The 18,160-nt window shown below is 47.8% G+C and overlaps 1 protein-coding gene across 2 annotated transcripts in view; it reads left to right on the forward strand.

Moving 5' to 3' along the window:
- OPA1 (OPA1 mitochondrial dynamin like GTPase) overlaps window positions 1-18,160 on the forward strand; it is a 255,182-nt gene that overhangs the window by 14,909 nt on the left and 222,113 nt on the right. For both annotated transcript variants that reach the window (XM_063916412.1, XM_063916413.1), the window contains exon 2: window positions 8,596-8,908. In XM_063916412.1, the coding sequence (XP_063772482.1) occupies window positions 8,596-8,908 (313 nt within the window). The remainder of the gene's footprint in view (window positions 1-8,595; window positions 8,909-18,160) is intronic.

Here is an 18,160-nt window from a genome sequence, read left to right on the forward strand (position 1 = left end):
TCTTGCTTCTAAGCAGACGATTGCTAGTTGGATGTGTAGTACAATTTAGCTTGCACATTCTGTGGCAGGCCTGCCACAGCCAAAATATGTAAATGCCCATTCCACAAGGAAGGTGGGCTCATCCTGGGCGGCTGCCCGAGGGGTCTCGGCATTACAACTCTGCCGAGCAGCTACGTTGTCGGGGGGAGAACACGTTTGTAAAATTCTACAAATTTGATACCCTGGCTAAAGAGGACCTGGAGTTCTCTCATTCGGTGCTGCAGAGTCATCCGCACTCTCCCGCCCGTTTGGGAGCTTTGGTATAATCCCCATGGTCCTGACGGAGTCCCCAGCATCCACTAGGACGTTAGAGAAAATAAGATTTTACTTACCGATAAATCTATTTCTCGTAGTCCGTAGTGGATGCTGGGCGCCCATCCCAAGTGCGGATTGTCTGCAATACTTGTACATAGTTATTGGTACAAAAATCGGGTTATTATTGTTGTGAGCCATCTTTTCAGAGGCTCCGCTGTTATCATGCTGTTAACTGGGTTCAGATCACAGGTTGTACAGTGTGATTGGTGTGGCTGGTATGAGTCTTACCCGGGATTCAAAATCCTTCCTTATTGTGTACGCTCGTCCGGGCACAGTATCCTAACTGAGGCTTGGAGGAGGGTCATAGGGGGAGGAGCCAGTGCACACCACCTGATCCTAAAGCTTTTACTTTTGTGGCCTGTCTCCTGCGGAGCCGCTATTCCCCATGGTCCTGACGGAGTCCCCAGCATCCACTACGGACTACGAGAAATAGATTTATCGGTAAGTAAAATCTTATTTTAATCAGCAGAAGCGTCTAAGACGCATTTTAACGGAAAAAAATGAAAAATGTTTGGCGCTACTGAGTTCCGCAATAGCATGGTGTGTCTTCAAGGGCTATTTAGCGTGACTGCAGCAAGGATGTAAGTGGATACATTTGTAAAACACATTTACGGCAAGAAAAGACGCCCGACATTAGCAGAGCAGCCCAGCAAATGACTGCTTCACTCACGCCAGGCATCTCTAGATCTCTAGGTTCATACACAATGCTAACATGCCTTACAAGTGAATGTGCCTTCTGTGACTTCTTGGTTCCCTTCCCCCAACCAAAGCCAGCATAGGCCATTCATTTACATACAGTAGTGTACCGGCCATGTTGTGTTTGTCATTTACTAAGCAGTACACCCAGTCCGTGAAATCACGAGTCTCACAGGAGGTGGGATTAGTGGTGGGAGAGGCTGCCTGTTAAAGTAATGGGGAAGATATCACTCTCGTAATTTGAAAAGCCACACTTGAATATTTGTGTAATAAGTAGCACATACAGTTTTTTTCTAATTTTGACTGAATATGTGTGTGCATGTCTGAGACTGTATACAAATTATGACAGAACTTCGTTCGCCAAAATTATAAAAAAAACTGTGGATGCTAATTTTTACACAGATATACAATTGTAATGATTTTTCTCTAACGTCTTAGAGGATGCTGGGGACTCCGTAAGGACCATGGGGATAGACGGGCTCCGCAGGAGACATGGGCACCCCAAGAAAGACTTTGGATTTGGGTGTGCACTGGCTCCTCCCTCTATGGTCCTCCTCCAGGCGTCAGTTTGATATTGTGCCCAGTGGAGACTGGGTGCTTTCAGGGAGCTCTCCTGAGTTTCCTGTCAAAGTATTTTAGTTAGGTTTTTTATTTTTAGGGAGCCTGCTGGCAAAAGACTCCCTGCATCGAGGGACTGAGGAGAGAGAAACAGACCTACTTCTCTGAGTTTCAAGGCTCTGTTTCTTAAGCTACTGGACACCATTAGCTCCAGAGGGATTGGTTCGCAGGTCTCACCCTCGCCGTCCGTCCCAGAGCCGCGCCGCCGTCCTCTTCGCAGAGCCGGAAGATAGAAGCCGGGTGAGTATGAGAAGAAAAGAAGACTTCAGAGGCGGCAGAAGACATCTTGATCTTCATAGAGGTAACGCACAGCAGTGAAGCTGTGCGCCATTGCTCCCATTCACCTCACACACATCTGTCACTGTAAGGGTGCAGGGCGCAGGGGGGGCGCCCTGGGCAGCAATATAAACCTCTCCTGTGGCAAAAGTTCATATATACATGTACAGTTGGGCACTGTACTTGTATATAAAGAGCCCCCGCCATGTTTTTAAGAATTTTGAGCGGGACAGAAGCCCGCCGCCGAGGGAGTGGGGCTTCTCCCTCAGCACTCACCAGCGCCATTTTCTCCACAGCACAGCGCTGAGAGGAAGCTCCCCGGACTCTCCCCTGCTTACTCACGGTGACAGAGGGTTTTAAGAGGGGGGGGCACATAATTGGCGCATATACATAAAGGCGCTACTGGGTAAACATTCTGTGTTTTTCCTGGGTCATATAGCGCTGGGGTGTGTGATGGCATACTCTCTCTCTGTCTCTCCAAAGGGCCTGGTGGGGAACCTGTCTTCAGAAAAGAGCTTCCCTGTGTGTGTGTGTGTGTGTGTGGTGTGTCTGTACACGTGTGTCGACATGTCTGAGGTTGAAGGCTCACCTAAGGAGGAGGGGGAGTGTATGAATGTAAGGTCTCTGTCGGCAGCGCCGACACCTGACTGGATGGATATGTGGAATGTCTTAAGTGCTAATGTAAATTTATTGCACAAAAGATTAGACAGCTGAGGCTAGGGAACAGTCAGGGAGTCAAACCATGTCTGTCCCAATGTCACCGGGACCTTCGGGGTCTCAGAAGCGCACAGTATCCCAAATAGTTGACACGGATTCAGACTCCAGTGTCGACTACGATGATGCAAAATTACAGCCAAAAGTGGCTAAATGTATTCGATATATGATTATTGCAATAAAAGATGTTTTGCATATCACAGAGGAACCCCCTGTCCCTGACACGAGGGTACACGTGTATAAAGGAAAGAAGCCTGAGGTCGCCTTTCCATCCTCATATGAGCTGAACGAATTATGCGAAAAAGCTTGGGAAACTCCAGACAAAAAACTGCAGATTCCCAAAAGGATTCTTATGGCGTATCCTTTCCCGCCAAAGGACAGAATACGGTGGGAATCCTCCCCTAGGGTAGACAAAGCATTGACACGCTTATAAAAAAAGATAGCGCTGCCATCCCAAGATACGGCTACCCTCAAGGATCCTGCTGACCGCAAGCAGGAGGTTACCTTGAAGTCCATTTACACACATTCTGGTACGATACTCAGACCGGCAATTGCGTCGGCCTGGGTTTGTAGTGCTGTAGCAGCATGGACAGATTCCTTATCAGCGGAAATTGAGACCCTAGATAAGGATACCATTTTAATGACCCTAGGGCATATAAAAGATGCTGTCTTATATATGAGGGATGCTCAAAGAGACATTAGTTTACTGGGTTCCAGAATAAACGCTATGTCTATTTCTGCTAGACAAGTCTTATGGACCCGACAGTGGACAGGTGATGCCGACTCAAAGAGGCATATGGAGTTTCTACCTTACAAGGGTGAGGAATTATTTGGAGAAGGCCTTTCGGACCTCGTCTCCACAGCTACGGCAGGTAAATTGAATTTTTTGCCTTATGTTCCCTCACAACCTAAGAAAGCGCCTCATTATCAAATGCAGTCCTTTCGTTCAAATAAAAGCAAAAGAGTGCGTGGATCGTCCTTTCTTACCAGAGGTAAGGGCAGAGGGAAAAAGCTGCACAACACAGCTAGTTCCCAGGAACAGAAGTCCTCCCCGGCATCTGCAAAATCCACCGCATGACGCTGGGGCTCCCCTGAGGAAGTCCGCTCCAGTGGGGGCACGTCTTCGACTTTTCAGCCACATCTGGGTTCACTCACAGGTGGATCCCTGGGCAATAGAAATTGTTTCTCAGGGATACAAGCTGGAATTCGAAGAGGTGCCCCCTTGCCGGTTTTTCAAATTGGCGCTACCGACTTCTCCCCTAGAAAGGGAGATAGTGTTACATGCGATTCACAAATTGTGTCTTCAACAAGTGGTGGTCGAGGTTCCCCTGCTTCAAAGAGGGAAGGGATACTACTCAACTCTGTTTGTGGTCCCGAAACCGGACGGTTCGGTCAGACCCATTTTGAATTTAAAATCCCTGAACCTTTACTTAAAACGGTTCAAGTTCAAAATGGAATCGCTCAGAGATGCATACCTGCATGTTCCCATATATCCTCCTCATCAGGCGTACCTGAGATTTGCGGTACAGGATTGTCATTACCAATTTCAGATGTTGCCGTTTGGGCTTTCCATGGCCCGAGGATTTTCACCAAGGTAATGGCGGAAATGATGGTGCTCCTGCGCAAGCAGGGTGTCACAATTATCCCATACTTGGACGATCTCCTCATAAAAGCGAGATCACGGGAGAAGTTGCTGAACAGCGTATCACTTTCACTGAAGGTGTTACAGCAACACGGCTGGATTCTCAATATTCCAAAGTCGCAGCTGAATCTTACGTCTCGTTTGACCTTCTTGGGCATGATTCTGGACACAGACCAGAAAAGGGTTTTTCTTCCGACAGAAAAAGCTCAAGAACTCATGACTCTGGTCAGGAACTTATTGAAGCCAAAACAGGTGTCAGTGCATCACTGCACTGGAGTCCTGGGAAAGATGGTGGCATCATACGAAGCCATTCCCTTCGGCAGGTTCCATGCGAAGACTTTCCAATGGGACCTACTGGACAAGTGGTCTGGGTCACATCTACAAATTCATCAGCGGATCACCCTGTCCCCGAGAGCCAGGGTATCTCTCCTGTGGTGGCTGCAGAGTGCTCACCTCCTAGAGGGCCGCAGGTTCGGCATTCAGGACTGGATCCTGGTGACCACGGACGCGAGCCTCCGAGGTTGGGGAGCAGTCACACAGGGAAGAAATTTCCAAGGTCTTTGGTCAAGTCAAGAGACTTGTCTCCACATCAACATCCTGGAACTGAGGGCCATATACAACGCCCTACGTCAAGCGGAGGCATTACTTCGCGACCAACCAGTTCTGATCCAGTCAGACAGCGTCACCGCAGTAGCTCATGTAAACCGCCAAGGCGGCACAAGGAGCAGAGTGGCGATGGCGGAGGCCACCAGAATCCTTCGCTGGGCGGAGAATCATGTAAGCGCACTGTCAGCAGTGTTCATTCCGGGAGTGGACAACTGGGAAGCAGACTTCCTCAGCAGACACGACCTACATCCGGGAGAGTGGGTACTTCATCAGGAAGTCTTCGCGCAGATTGCAAGTCAGTGGGGACTGCCCCAAATAGACATGATGGCGTCCCGTCTCAACAAAAAGCTACAAAGGTATTGCGCCAGGTCAAGAGACCCTCAGGCGGTAGCTGTGGACGCCCTAGTGACACGGTGGGTGTTCCGGTCGGTCTATGTATTTTCTCCTCTTCCTCTCATACCCAAGGTGTTGAGAATAATAAGAAAAAGAGGAGTGAGAACAATCCTCATTGTTCCAGATTGGCCACGAAGGACCTGGTATCAGGATCTGCAGGAGATGCTCACAGAAGATCCGTGGCCTCTTCCTCTAAGACAGGACCTGTTGCAACAGGGGCCCTGTCTGTTCCAAGACTTACCGTGGCTGCGTTTGACGGCATGGCGGTTGAACGCCGGATCCTAGCGTAAAAAGGATTCCGGATGAGGTCATTCCTACACTAATAAAGGCTAGGAAGGACGTGACATCAAAACATTATCACCGAATATGGCGAAAATATGTTTCTTGGTGTGAGGCCAGGAATGCTCCTACGGAAGAATTCCATCTGGGCCGTTTTCTTCACTTCCTACAAACTGGAGTGAATTTGGGCCTAAAATTAGGATCTATTAAGGTTCAGATTTCGGCCTTATCCATTTTCTTTTAAAAGGAATTGGCCTCTCTCCCAGAAGTACAGACGTTTGTGAAGGGAGTACTGCATATTCAGCCTCCTTTTGTACCTCCGGTGGCGCCTTGGGACCTTAACGTGGTGTTTAGTTTCCTTAAGTCACATTGGTTTGAACCACTTAAAACGGTGGAGTTGAAATATCTCACTTGGAAGGTGGTCATGTTGTTAGCCTTGGCTTCGGCTAGGCGAGTTTCGGAATTAGCGGCTTTATCACATAAAAGCCCCTATCTGGTTTTCCATATGGTTAGGGCGGAATTGCGGACCCGTCCTCAATTCCTACCTAAAGTGGTCTCATCTTTTCATATGAACCAACCTATTGTCGTGCCTGTGGCTACACGTGACTTGGAGGATTCAGAGTCCCTTGATGTGGTCAGGGCTTTGAAAATTTACGTGGCCAGAACGGCTAGAGTCAGGAAGACAGAAGCACTGTTTGTCCTGTATGCAGCCAACAAGGTTGGAGCTCCCGCTTCAAAGCAGACTATTGCTTGCTGGATCTATAACACGATTCAGCAGGAGCATTCTACGGCAGGATAAAGGCCCATTCCACTAGGAAGGTGGGCTCTTCTTGGGCGGCTGCCCGAGGGGTCTCGGCACTACAGCTGTGCCGAGCTGCTACTTGGTCGGGGTCAAACACCTTTGCAAAGTTCTATAAGTTTGATACCCTGGCTGAGGAGGACCTCCTGTTTGCTCAATCGGTGCTGCAGAGTCATCCGCACTCTCCCGCCCGTTTGGAAGCTTTGGTATAATCCCCAGCATCCTCTAGGACGTTAGAGAAAATAAGATTTTAAGCCTACCGGTAAATCTTTTTCTCGTAGTCCGTAGAGGATGCTGGGCGCCCGTCCCAAGTGCGGACTACTTCTGCAAGACTTGTAAATAGTTATTGCTTACATAAGGGTTATGTTATAATTTCATCGGTTTTGGACCGATGCTATGTTGTTTTTTCATACTGTTAACTAGATAGTATATCACAAGTTATACGGTGTGATTGGTGTGGCTGGTATGAATCTTGCCCTTGGATTAACTAAAATCCTTTCCTCGTACTGTCCGTCTCCTCTGGGCACAGTTTCTCTAACTGAGGTCTGGAGGAGGGGCATAGAGGGAGGAGCCAGTGCACACCCAGATCCAAAGTCTTACTTGGGGTGCCCATGTCTCCTGCGGAGCCCGTCTATCCCCATGGTCCTTACGAAGTCCCCAGCATCCTCTACGGACTGCGAGAAAAAGATTTACCGGTAGGTTTAAAATCTTGTTTTTTCTTTTTCTTTTAGAGAGCTGTGTAGAACTCTGAACTGTGCTTTTCTTTGTGTGCATTGGAGACGCTAAGCCAATCTACAGCTGTGTCCTCTTACATACTTGCTGCAGTCACGCGAAACAGCTCTTGAAGTCACACCATGCCTGCGGTGGGACTCAGTAGTGCTGACCGTCTCTTGCTTTTTGTTCTGCGAAAATGCGTCTTAGACGCAAAGTAATGTAATAGGACGTACAAGCAGCTTCTTCTGATTAAAGTGATGTGCCACATACCTATATTCTGTGTGTAATAGCGGCTCTATCTACATCTGGAATAAAACTTTAGTGTTTTCCAGGTAAACACTGTAACAGAGCATTTTGTATGCAAATACAGTCACACACAGAATATAGACATGCTGCATATAATTTTAATCGGCAGAAACTGCTTGTGCGTCCTATTACATTACTTTGCATCTAAGACGCATTTTCGTTGAAAACAAAATGCAAAAAAAGACAATCTGCACTACAGAGTCCCGCCATGGCATAGTGTGATATTAAGGGCTGTTTACTGTGTCTTGATACATGATTTACTAATGAAGCCCAGCGTTCATTAGTAAATCATGATTTCAATGCATCTGTGACACCTGCACATCACTGCCGAAATGACAGTACAAGCATTGTGAGCCCACTGCGTAAAAATATGCCTCCTTTATTTACAGTACGCTATAAACTTCAAGTTCCTGAATTGACTCACTCCATCTGAATTGTCACTGGCCATTTGCCAGGGCTTGAATTGACTCACTCCATTATAGTTGTCACTGGCCATTTGCCAGGGCTTGAATTGACTCACTCCATTATAGTTGTCACTGGCCATTTGCCAGGGCTTGCCAAGAGTGCACTATTACAGTAAGATTTCTGTACTGTACTATATATCCATCTACCGCTATTCGCTCTACAGTACAGAATTAGTGGAGCATTAGCCACCCAGTGGTGAAGATGTGTATTGCATGCTGCGTATGTTGTCGTACCTTAATGCGCCTTTCCACAAAACACCTGAGCTATAGTTAAGGCGCGACAAATTCTCAGTTTAGGCAGAGAAACTGCAACGATGAGGGTAGCTCCATCTGTACATTACTTATGCACAGCATTTACATTATTTTCTTGTTGTGTTAGAGTAATATGCATAGAAGGACACAACTATATACCACATGACAATATAAATACTGCATATATCACAAATATTTAAATGGGACAAAGTGATCATTCCCTGTGAGGAAACAAATATCTCAGACCCTGTTTAAATGAGGTTAATAAACTATTTGTACAAAAATCCAGTTCAGAGTATCAGGGCTAACACTAACTTAATGGTTTCCATTTTGTGTTATTGGAGTGTGGTGGCATTGACCACTGGGAGCTAGGTGGCACTCTGGGAGTGGTGAAGAAGTTACATTGCTGTTATATTGTAATGGTACAGTACAGTATGCATGTTTACAGAAGTTATCATAATCTGTTTAATTTCTTTTTTCAGCATTGTGTACAGAGGAGTGATAAATAAGCACGTTGTAAAAGAAGTCAAATTACCCTCCCAGAACCTGTTTTCTCACAGAGGTCGCCATCATTCTTTTTCCGTAGCGAGCATTCAGCGGCCTTTCGCCAGACAATCAATTCGTTGTTACTCTTCTTTATCTCGTATTCCGCTAAGGAGAAGCAGACTTTTGCCTTTTCATGTTGCTTATCAGACTCGGCGCAACTTTTGGGTCGCTAGGCTGGCATCCAGGCTATTAAAACTTCGGTATCTTGTTCTAGGATCTGCTGTTGGTGGTGGATACACTGCCAAAAAGGTACGCATAATATAGTATATTGTCGTAATTGGCATTCTATACTATGTGAGGGTCTAAATGGCAGTTTTGATCTGAAAAGACTTATTTTGCTAGTTGAAAAATGTTTTTTTTTCCTTTCATTTTGAATTCATTTCACGTCTTCTTAAATATGTAATTTCTTTAGGGATTTTCCAACATTTTATACTACCTCCCCAATATTTTATGCTGCTAGTATAGTAGCAAAAACTGCACTAGATAATGAACAGCCTCTTATTTGTTTTATGTCCAGAATCTCAAATGTTTCAGATCATAATATTTATGATTTAGAAGATTGAGAAACGTGATGATTGATTTGCTGCAGGTGACGTGTAATTCATTGTGTATGATGGTTATAGTGTAAGTCCTGTAATGTCTCATCATACAAACATTTTGTCATATTGGTTATAAGTGGTGCTGCAGCTCATGGAGCCTTGAAGTTGGGGTATATGCAATTGCGGTCAAATTCCCGAAATTGGCGAAAAACTGGACTTTTTCGCCCAAAAAAAAAATCGTCAATGCAATTCAGTACTTTCCGTCAAAAAAACTGACTTTCAAAATTCGACTTTTTGAAATTCGACTTTTGTCAAATTCGACTTTTCTGCAATGATACAAGTGCTGCAATTCGACCAAAGTATATTCAATTTGAAGTTTGCAAATTCGACAACAGTGCTTTTAGACAGTAAATTCGTCATTTTCAATCCGCCACACTTTGGTGGGTGAAACTAATAAAAAAAAAAATTAAAACATGTTTTTCTTGGTGTTTTTTTTATTGGTAATAGCATATCTATTTATATTAGAAGGGATTAGGTACTTGGTTTGTCTTTTTTGGAGGCACAAGTATTTTTTATATATTTTAAAAAATAATATTTTTTATTTTTTTTTAGATGGAATGGTAAAATCCCGGAAAAAAATGGCGTGGGGTCCCCCCTCCAAAGCATAACCAGCCTCGGGCTCTTCGAGCAGGTCCTGGTTCTAAAAATCCGGGGAGAAAAATGACGGGATCCCCCGTATTTTTAAAACCAGCACCGGGCTCTGCGCCTGGTGCTGGTGCAAAAAATACGGGGGCCAAAAAGAGTAGGGGACCCCCGTATTTTATACACCAGCATCGGGCTCCACTAGCTGGACAGATAATGCCACAGCCGGGGGTCACTTTTATACAGTGCCCTGCGGCCGTGGCATTAAATATCCAACTAGTCACCCCTGGCCGGGGTACCCTGGGGGAGTGGGGACCCCTTCAATCAAGGGGTCCCCCCCCCAGCCACCCAAAGGCCAGGGGTGAAGCCCGAGGCTGTCCCCCCCCCCCCATCCAAGGGCTGCGGATGGGAGGCTGATAGCCTTGAGAAAAATGACAGAATGTTGTTTTTTCCAGTAGTACTACAAGTCCCAGCAAGCCTCCCCCGCAAGCTGGTACTTGGAGAACCACAAGTACCAGCATGCGGGAGAAAAACAGGCCCGCTGGTACCTGTAGTACTACTGGAAAAAAAATACCCAAATAAAAACAGGAGACACACACCTTGAAAGTACAACTTTATTTCACACCTGCCGACACACACATACTTACCTATGTTGACCCGCCGACTGCCACGTCTCCTGATCTGACGATCCGGGGTACCTGTGAATCAAATTATACTCACCTGATCCAGGGTCCAGAGTATAATCCACGTACTTGGCAAAAAAATAAAACGACAAACCCGTGCCAGCGGACTGAAACGGGTCCCATGTTGACACATGGGACCCCTTTCCCCAAATGCAGAGAGACCCCTTCGTGACTGCTGTCACTGAAAGGTCTCTTAAGCCAATCAGCGAGCGCAACGTCCTTGCACTCTGCTGATTGGCTGCGCTTCTGAGCTGTCAGACAGCGCATCGCAAAGCCTCTCCATTATATTCAATGGTGGGAACTTTGCGGTTAGTGGTGGGGTCACCCGCGGTCAGCGGCTGACCTTGGGTAACCCCACCGCTGACGGCAAAGTTCCCACCATTGAAAGTAATGGAGGGAGCTGTGCGATGCGCTGTCTGACCTCAGACGCGCACAGCCAATCAGGTGAGCGCCACGGAAGTAGCGCTTCCTGATTGGCTGAAGGGACCTCAGTGACAGGAGTCACGTGGGGTCCTGGCACATTCGGGGAAAGGGGTCCCATGTGTCAACATGGGACCCCTTTCAGTCCGGCATGGTCGGGTATGCGTTTTATTTTTTTGCCAAGTACGTGGATTATACTCTGGACCCTGGATCAGGTGAGTATAATTTGATTCACAGGTACCCCGGATCGTCTGATCAGGAGACGTGGCAGTCGGTGGGTCAACATAGGTAAGTATGTGTGTGTCGGCAGGTGTGAAATAAAGTTGTACTTTCAAGGTGTGTGTCTCCTGTTTTTATTTGGGTATTTTTTTTCCAGTAGAACTACAGGTACCAGCGGGCCCGTTTTTCTCCCACATGCTGGTACTTGTGGTTCTCCAAGTACCAGCTTGCGGGGGAGGCTTGCTGGGACTTGTAGTACTACTGGAAAAACACAATATTCTGTCATTTTTCTCAAGGCTTTCAGCCTCCCATCCGCAGCCCTTGGATGGGGGGGGACAGCCTCGGGCTTCACCCCTGGCCCTTGGGTGGCTGGGGGGGGGGGACCCTTTGAAGGGGTCCCCACTCCCCCAGGGTACCCCGGCCAGGGGTGACTAGTTGGATATTTAATGCCACGGCCGCAGGGCACTGTATAAAAGTGACCCCCGGCTGTGGCATTATCTGTCCAGCTAGTGGAGCCCGATGCTGGTGTATAAAATACGGGGGACCCCTACTCTTTTTGGCCCCCGTATTTTTTGCACCAGGCGCAGAGCCCGGTGCTGGTTTTAAAAATACGCGGGATCCCCTGTCCAATTTTTCCCCGGATTTTTAGAACCAGGACCAGCTCGAAGAGCCCGAGGCTGGTTATGCTTTGGAGGGGGGACCCCACGCCATTTTTTTTTCGTGTTTTTCCCGTTTTCTCTGACGTCCTAAGTGGATGCTGGGGACTCCGTAAGGACCATGGGGATAGCGGCTCCGCAGGAGACAGGGCACAAAAGTAAAAGCTTTAGGATCAGGTGGTGTGCACTGGCTCCTCCCCCTATGACCCTCCTCCAAGCCTCAGTTAGGTTTTTGTGCCCGGCCGAGAAGGGTGCAATCTAGGTGGCTCTCCTAAAGAGCTGCTTAGAGTAAATGTTTTGTTAGGTTTTTTATTTTCAGTGAGTCCTGCTGGCAACAGGCTCACTGCAACGAGGGACTTAGGGGAGAAGAAGTGAACTCACCTGCGTGCTGGATGGATTGGCTTCTTAGGCTACTGGACACTAGCTCCAGAGGGACGATCACAGGTACAGCCTGGATGGGTCACCGGAGCCGCGCCGCCGACCCCCTTGCAGATGCTGAAGAGAGAAGAGGTCCAGAAATCGGCGGCTGAAGACTTCCCAGTCTTCTTAAGGTAGCGTACAGCACGGCAGCTGTGCGCCATTGCTCTCAGCACACTTCACACCAACGGTCACTGAGGGTGCAGGGCGCTGGGGGGGGCGCCCTGGGCAGCCATGAAAGTACCTATGCTGGCTAAAAATACATCACATATAGCCTCTGGGGCTATATGGATGTATTTAACCCCTGCCAGGTTGTCAGAAAAACGGGAGAAGAAGCCCGCCGAAAAGGGGGCGGGGCCTATTCTCCTCAGCACACAGCGCCATTTTCCTACACAGCTCCGCTGCTAGGAAGGCTCCCAGGCTCTCCCCTGCACTGCACTACAGAAACAGGGTTAAAACAGAGAGGGGGGGCATTTTGTGTGGCGATATTATAATATATTAAGATGCTATAAGGGAAAACACTTATATAAGGTTGTCCCTGTATAATTATAGCGTTTTGGTGTGTGCTGGCAAACTCTCCCTCTGTCTCCCCAAAGGGCTAGTGGGTCCTGTCCTCTATCAGAGCATTCCCTGTGTGTGTGCTGTGTGTCGGTACGTGTGTGTCGACATGTATGAGGACGATGTTGGTGAGGAGGCGGAGCAATTGCCTGTAATGGTGATGTCACTCTCTAGGGAGTCGACACCGGAATGGATGGCTTATTTAGGGAATTACGTGATAATGTCAACACGCTGCAAGGTCGGTTGACGACATGAGACGGCCGGCAAACCAATTAGTACCTGTCCAGTCGTCTCAAACACCGTCAGGGGCTTTAAAACGCCCATTACCTCAGTCGGTCGACACAGACACGGACACTGACTCCAGTGTCGACGGTGAAGAAACAAACGTATTTTCCATTAGGGCCACACGTTACATGTTAAGGGCAATGAAGGAGGTGTTACATATTTCTGATACTACAAGTACCACAAAAAAGGGTATTATGTGGGGTGTGAAAAAACTACCTGTAGTTTTTCCTGAATCAGATAAATTAAATGAAGTGTGTTATGATGCGTGGGTTTCCCCCGATAGAAAATTATTGGCGTTATACCCTTTCCCGCCAGAAGTTAGGGCGCGTTGGGAAACACCCCCTAGGGTGGATAAGGCGCTCACACGCTTATCAAAACAAGTGGCGTTACCGTCTCCAGATACGGCCGCCCTCAAGGAGCCAGCTGATAGGAGGCTGGAAAATATCCTAAAAAGTATATACACACATACTGGTGTTATACTGCGACCAGCGATCGCCTCAGCCTGGATGTGCAGCGCTGGGGTGGCTTGGTCGGATTCCCTGACTGAAAATATTGATACCCTTGACAGGGACAGTATTTTTATTGACTATAGAGCATTTAAAAGATGCATTTCTATATATGCGAGATGCACAGAGGGATATTTGCACTCTGGCATCAAGAGTAAGTGCGATGTCCATGTCTGCCAGAAGATGTTTATGGACACGACAGTGGTCAGGTGATGCAGATTCCAAACGGCACATGGAAGTATTGCCGTATAAAGGGGAGGAGTTATTTGGGGTCGGTCCATCGGACCTGGTGGCCACGGCAACAGCTGGAAAATCCACCTTTTTTACCCCAAGTCACATCTCAGCAGAAAAAGACACCGTCTTTTCAGCCTCAGTCCTTTCGTCCCCATAAGGGCAAGTGGGCAAAAGGCCAGTCATATCTGCCCAGGGGTAGAGGAAAGGGAAGAAGACTGCAGCAGGCAGCTCCTTCGCAGGAACAGAAGCCCTCCACCGCTTCTGCCAAGTCCTCAGCATGACGCTGGGGCCGTACAAGCGGACTCAGGTGCGGTGGGGGGTCGTCTCAAGAGTTTCAGCGCGCAGTGGGCTCACTCGCAAGTGGACCCCTGGATCCTACAAGTAGTATCCCAGGGGTACAGATTGGAAGTTCGAGACGTCTCCCCCTCGCAGGTTCCTGAAGTCTGCTTTACCAACGTCTCCCTCCGACAGGGAGGCAGTATTGGAAACAATTCACAAGCTGTATTCCCAGCAGGTGATAATCAAAGTACCCCTCCTACAACAAGGAAAGGGGTATTATTCCACACTATTTGTGGTACTGAAGCCAGACGGCTCGGTGAGACCTATTCTAAATCTGAAATCTTTGAACACTTACATACAAAGGTTCAAATCAAGATGGAGTCACTCAGAGCAGTGATAGCGAACCGGGAAGAAGGGGACTATATGGTGTCCCTGGACATCAAGGATGCTTACCTCCATGTCCCAATTTGCCCTTCTCACCAAGGGTACCTCAGGTTCGTGGTACAGAACTGTCACTATCAGTTTCAGACGCTGCCGTTTGGATTGTCCACGGCACCCCGGGTCTTTACCAAGGTAATGGCCGAAATGATGATTCTTCTTCAAAGAAAAGGCGTCTTAATTATCCCTTACTTGGACGATCTCCTGATAAGGGCAAGGTCCAGAGAACAGTTGGAGGTCGGAGTAGCACTATCTCAAGTAGTTCTACGACAGCACGGGTGGATTCTAAATATTCCAAAATCGCAGCTGATTCCGACGACACGTCTGCTGTTCCTAGGGATGATTCTGGACACAGTCCAGAAAAAGGTGTTTCTCCCGGAGGAGAAAGCCAGGGAGTTATCCGAGCTAGTTAGGAACCTCCTAGAACCAGGCCAAGTGTCAGTGCATCAATGCACAAGAGTCCTGGGGAAAAATGGTGGCTTCTTACGAAGCGATTCCATTCGGCAGATTTCACGCAAGAATTTTTCAGTGGGATCTGCTGGACGAATGGTCCGGATCACATCTTCAGATGCATCAGCGGATAATCCTGTCTCCAAGGACAAGGGTGTCTCTTCTGTGGTGGCTGCAGAGTGCTCATCTACTAGAGGGCAGCAGATTCGGCATTCAGGACTGGGTCCTGGTGACCACGGATGCCAGCCTGAGAGGCTGGGGAGCAGTCACACAGGGAAGAAATTTCCAAGGAGTGTGGTCAAGTCTGGAGACTTCTCTCCACATAAATATACTGGAGCTAAGGGCAGTTTACAATGCTCTGAGCCTGAAGACCTCTGCTTCAAAGTCAACCGGTGCTGATCCAGTCGGACAACATCACGGCAGTCGCCCACGTAAACAGACAGGGCGACACAAGAAGCAGGAGGGCAATGGCAGCAAGGATTCTTCGCTGGGCGAAAAATCATGTGATAATACTGTCAGCGGTGTTCATTCCGGGAGTGGACAACTGGGAAGCAGACTTCCTCAGCAGGCACGACCTCCACCCGGGAGAGTGGGGACTTCATCTGGAAGTCTTCCACATGATTGTGAACCGTTGGGAAAGACCAAAGGTGGACATGATGGCGTCCCGTCTGAACAAAAAACTGGACAGGTATTGCGCCAGGTCAAGAGACCCTCAGGCAATAGCAGGGACGCTCTGGTAACACCGTGGGTGTACCAGTCGGTGTATGTGTTCCCTCCTCTGCCTCTCATACCCAAGGTACTGAGAATTATAAGACGGAGAGGAGTAAGAACTATACTCGTGGCTCCGGATTGGCCAAGAAGGACTTGGTACCCGGAACTTCAAGAGATACTAAGAAGGGACTTGCTTCAGCAAGGATCATGTCTGTTCCAAGTCTTACCGCGGCTGCGTTTGACGGCATGGCGGTTGAACGCCGGATCCTAAGGGAAAAAGGCATTCCGGAAGAGGTCATCCCTACCCTGGTCAGAGCCAGGAAGGAGGTGACCGCACAACATTATCACCACATTTGGCGAAAATATGTTGCATGGTGTGAGGCCAGGAAGGCCCCACGGAGGAATTTCAACTCTGTCGATTCCTGCATTTCCTGCAAACAGGAGTGTCTATGGGCCTCAAATTGGGGTCCATTAAGGTTCAAATTTCGGCCCTGTCGATTTTCTTCCAGAAAGAATTGGCTTCAGTTCCTGAAGTCCAGAAGTTTGTCAGGGGAGTACTGCATATACAACCCCCTTTTGTGCCTCCAGTGGCACTGTGGGATCTCAACGTAGTTCTGGGATTCCTCAAATCACATTGGTTTAAACCGCTCAAATCTGTGGATTTGAAATATCTCACATGGAAAGTGACCATGCTGTTGGCCCTGGCCTCGGCCAGGCGAGTGTCAGAATTGGCGGCTTTGTCTCACAAAAGCCCATATCTGATTGTCCATTCGGACAGGGCAGAGCTGCGGACTCGTCCCCAGTTTCTCCCTAAGGTGGTGTCAGCGTTTCACCTGAACCAGCTTATTGTGGTACCTGCGGCTACTAGGGACTTGGAGGACTCCAAGTTGCTAGATGTTGTCAGGGCCCTGAAAATATGTTTCCAGGACGGCAGGAGTCAGGAAAACTGACTTGCTGTTATCCTGTATGCACTCAACAAACTGGGTGCTCTTGCTTCTAAGCAGACGATTGTTAGTTGGATGTGTAGTACAATTCAGCTTGCACATTCTGTGGCAGGCCTGCCACAGCCAAAATATGTAAATGCCCATTCCACAAGGAAGGTGGGCTCATCTTGGGCGGCTGCCCGAGGGGTCTCGGCTTTACAACTTTGCCGAGCTGCTACTTGGTCAGGGGCAAACACGTTTGCAAAATTCTACAAATTTGATACCCTGGCTGAGGAGGACCTGGAGTTCTCTCATTCGGTGCTGCAGAGTCATCCGCACTCTCCCGCCCGTTTGGGAGCTTTGGTATAATCCCCATGGTCCTTACGGAGTCCCCAGCATCCACTTAGGACGTCAGAGAAAATAAGAATTTACTTACCGATAATTCTATTTCTCGTAGTCCGTAGTGGATGCTGGGCGCCCATCCCAAGTGCGGATTGTCTGCAATACTTGTACATAGTTATTGTTAACTAAAACGGGTTATTATTGTTGTGAGCCATCTTTTCAGAGGCTCCGCTGTTATCATGCTGTTAACTGGGTTCAGATCACAGGTTGTACAGTGTGATTGGTGTGGCTGGTATGAGTCTTACCCGGGATTCAAAATCCTTCCTTATTGTGTACGCTCGTCCGGGCACAGTATCCTAACTGAGGCTTGGAGGAGGGTCATAGGGGGAGGAGCCAGTGCACACCACCTGATCCTAAAGCTTTTACTTTTGTGCCCTGTCTCCTGCGGAGCCGCTATCCCCATGGTCCTTACGGAGTCCCCAGCATCCACTACGGACTACGAGAAATAGAATTATCGGTAAGTAAATTCTTATTTTTTCCCGTTTTTAAAAAAACGGATCAAAATCCGTCAAATTGGCCGTTTTTCGGCCGCGGGACTGTCGAATCCGTTTTTGATTGAATATGGTCAATTTTGGCACCCACTTGCCGAAATTGGACGGTCGAATTGTGTCAAATTAAAAAACGTCTGATAATTTGCCGCGATTCGCCGCTAATTGCATATACCCCATAACCTATTGGAGAGTATAGTGATTCAATAGAAAAAGAGTGCACACTGCCGAAATCCTTTACAGCAGAGCAGGGGTTTCTCAAATGGAAGAAAATCATTCTGGCAGAATAGTTAGGCAGTGTTTAAATTGTCAAAGTGAGGGCAGCACACAGGTTACATTACAACCCAAGATGCTCCCATCTGATTGCCTGCTATGCTCACAGAGGCGTGTATGCACAACTAGAGCACGGCTAATGCGTTAAAAACTGGTGGGCTGGATTTTTGTTACAGCTTTTTCAGATTATTAGGAAATAATGAATAATCCAAACAAGTCTTTTTATAAACCCTCATTCCACAATAATAGCGTTTAAAAGTGGGGAAAGTTAAATAAATTAAGATAATATGCAAAAAAAGTGAGTCTTCAAACATAAAATTACATGACATGTATCTCAGTCTATAAATGGAATGAATATGGTCTTCTGTGTATCCTCCC

This window comes from Pseudophryne corroboree, chromosome 4, assembly GCF_028390025.1.
Source record: "Pseudophryne corroboree isolate aPseCor3 chromosome 4, aPseCor3.hap2, whole genome shotgun sequence".
NCBI lineage: Eukaryota > Metazoa > Chordata > Amphibia > Anura > Myobatrachidae > Pseudophryne > Pseudophryne corroboree.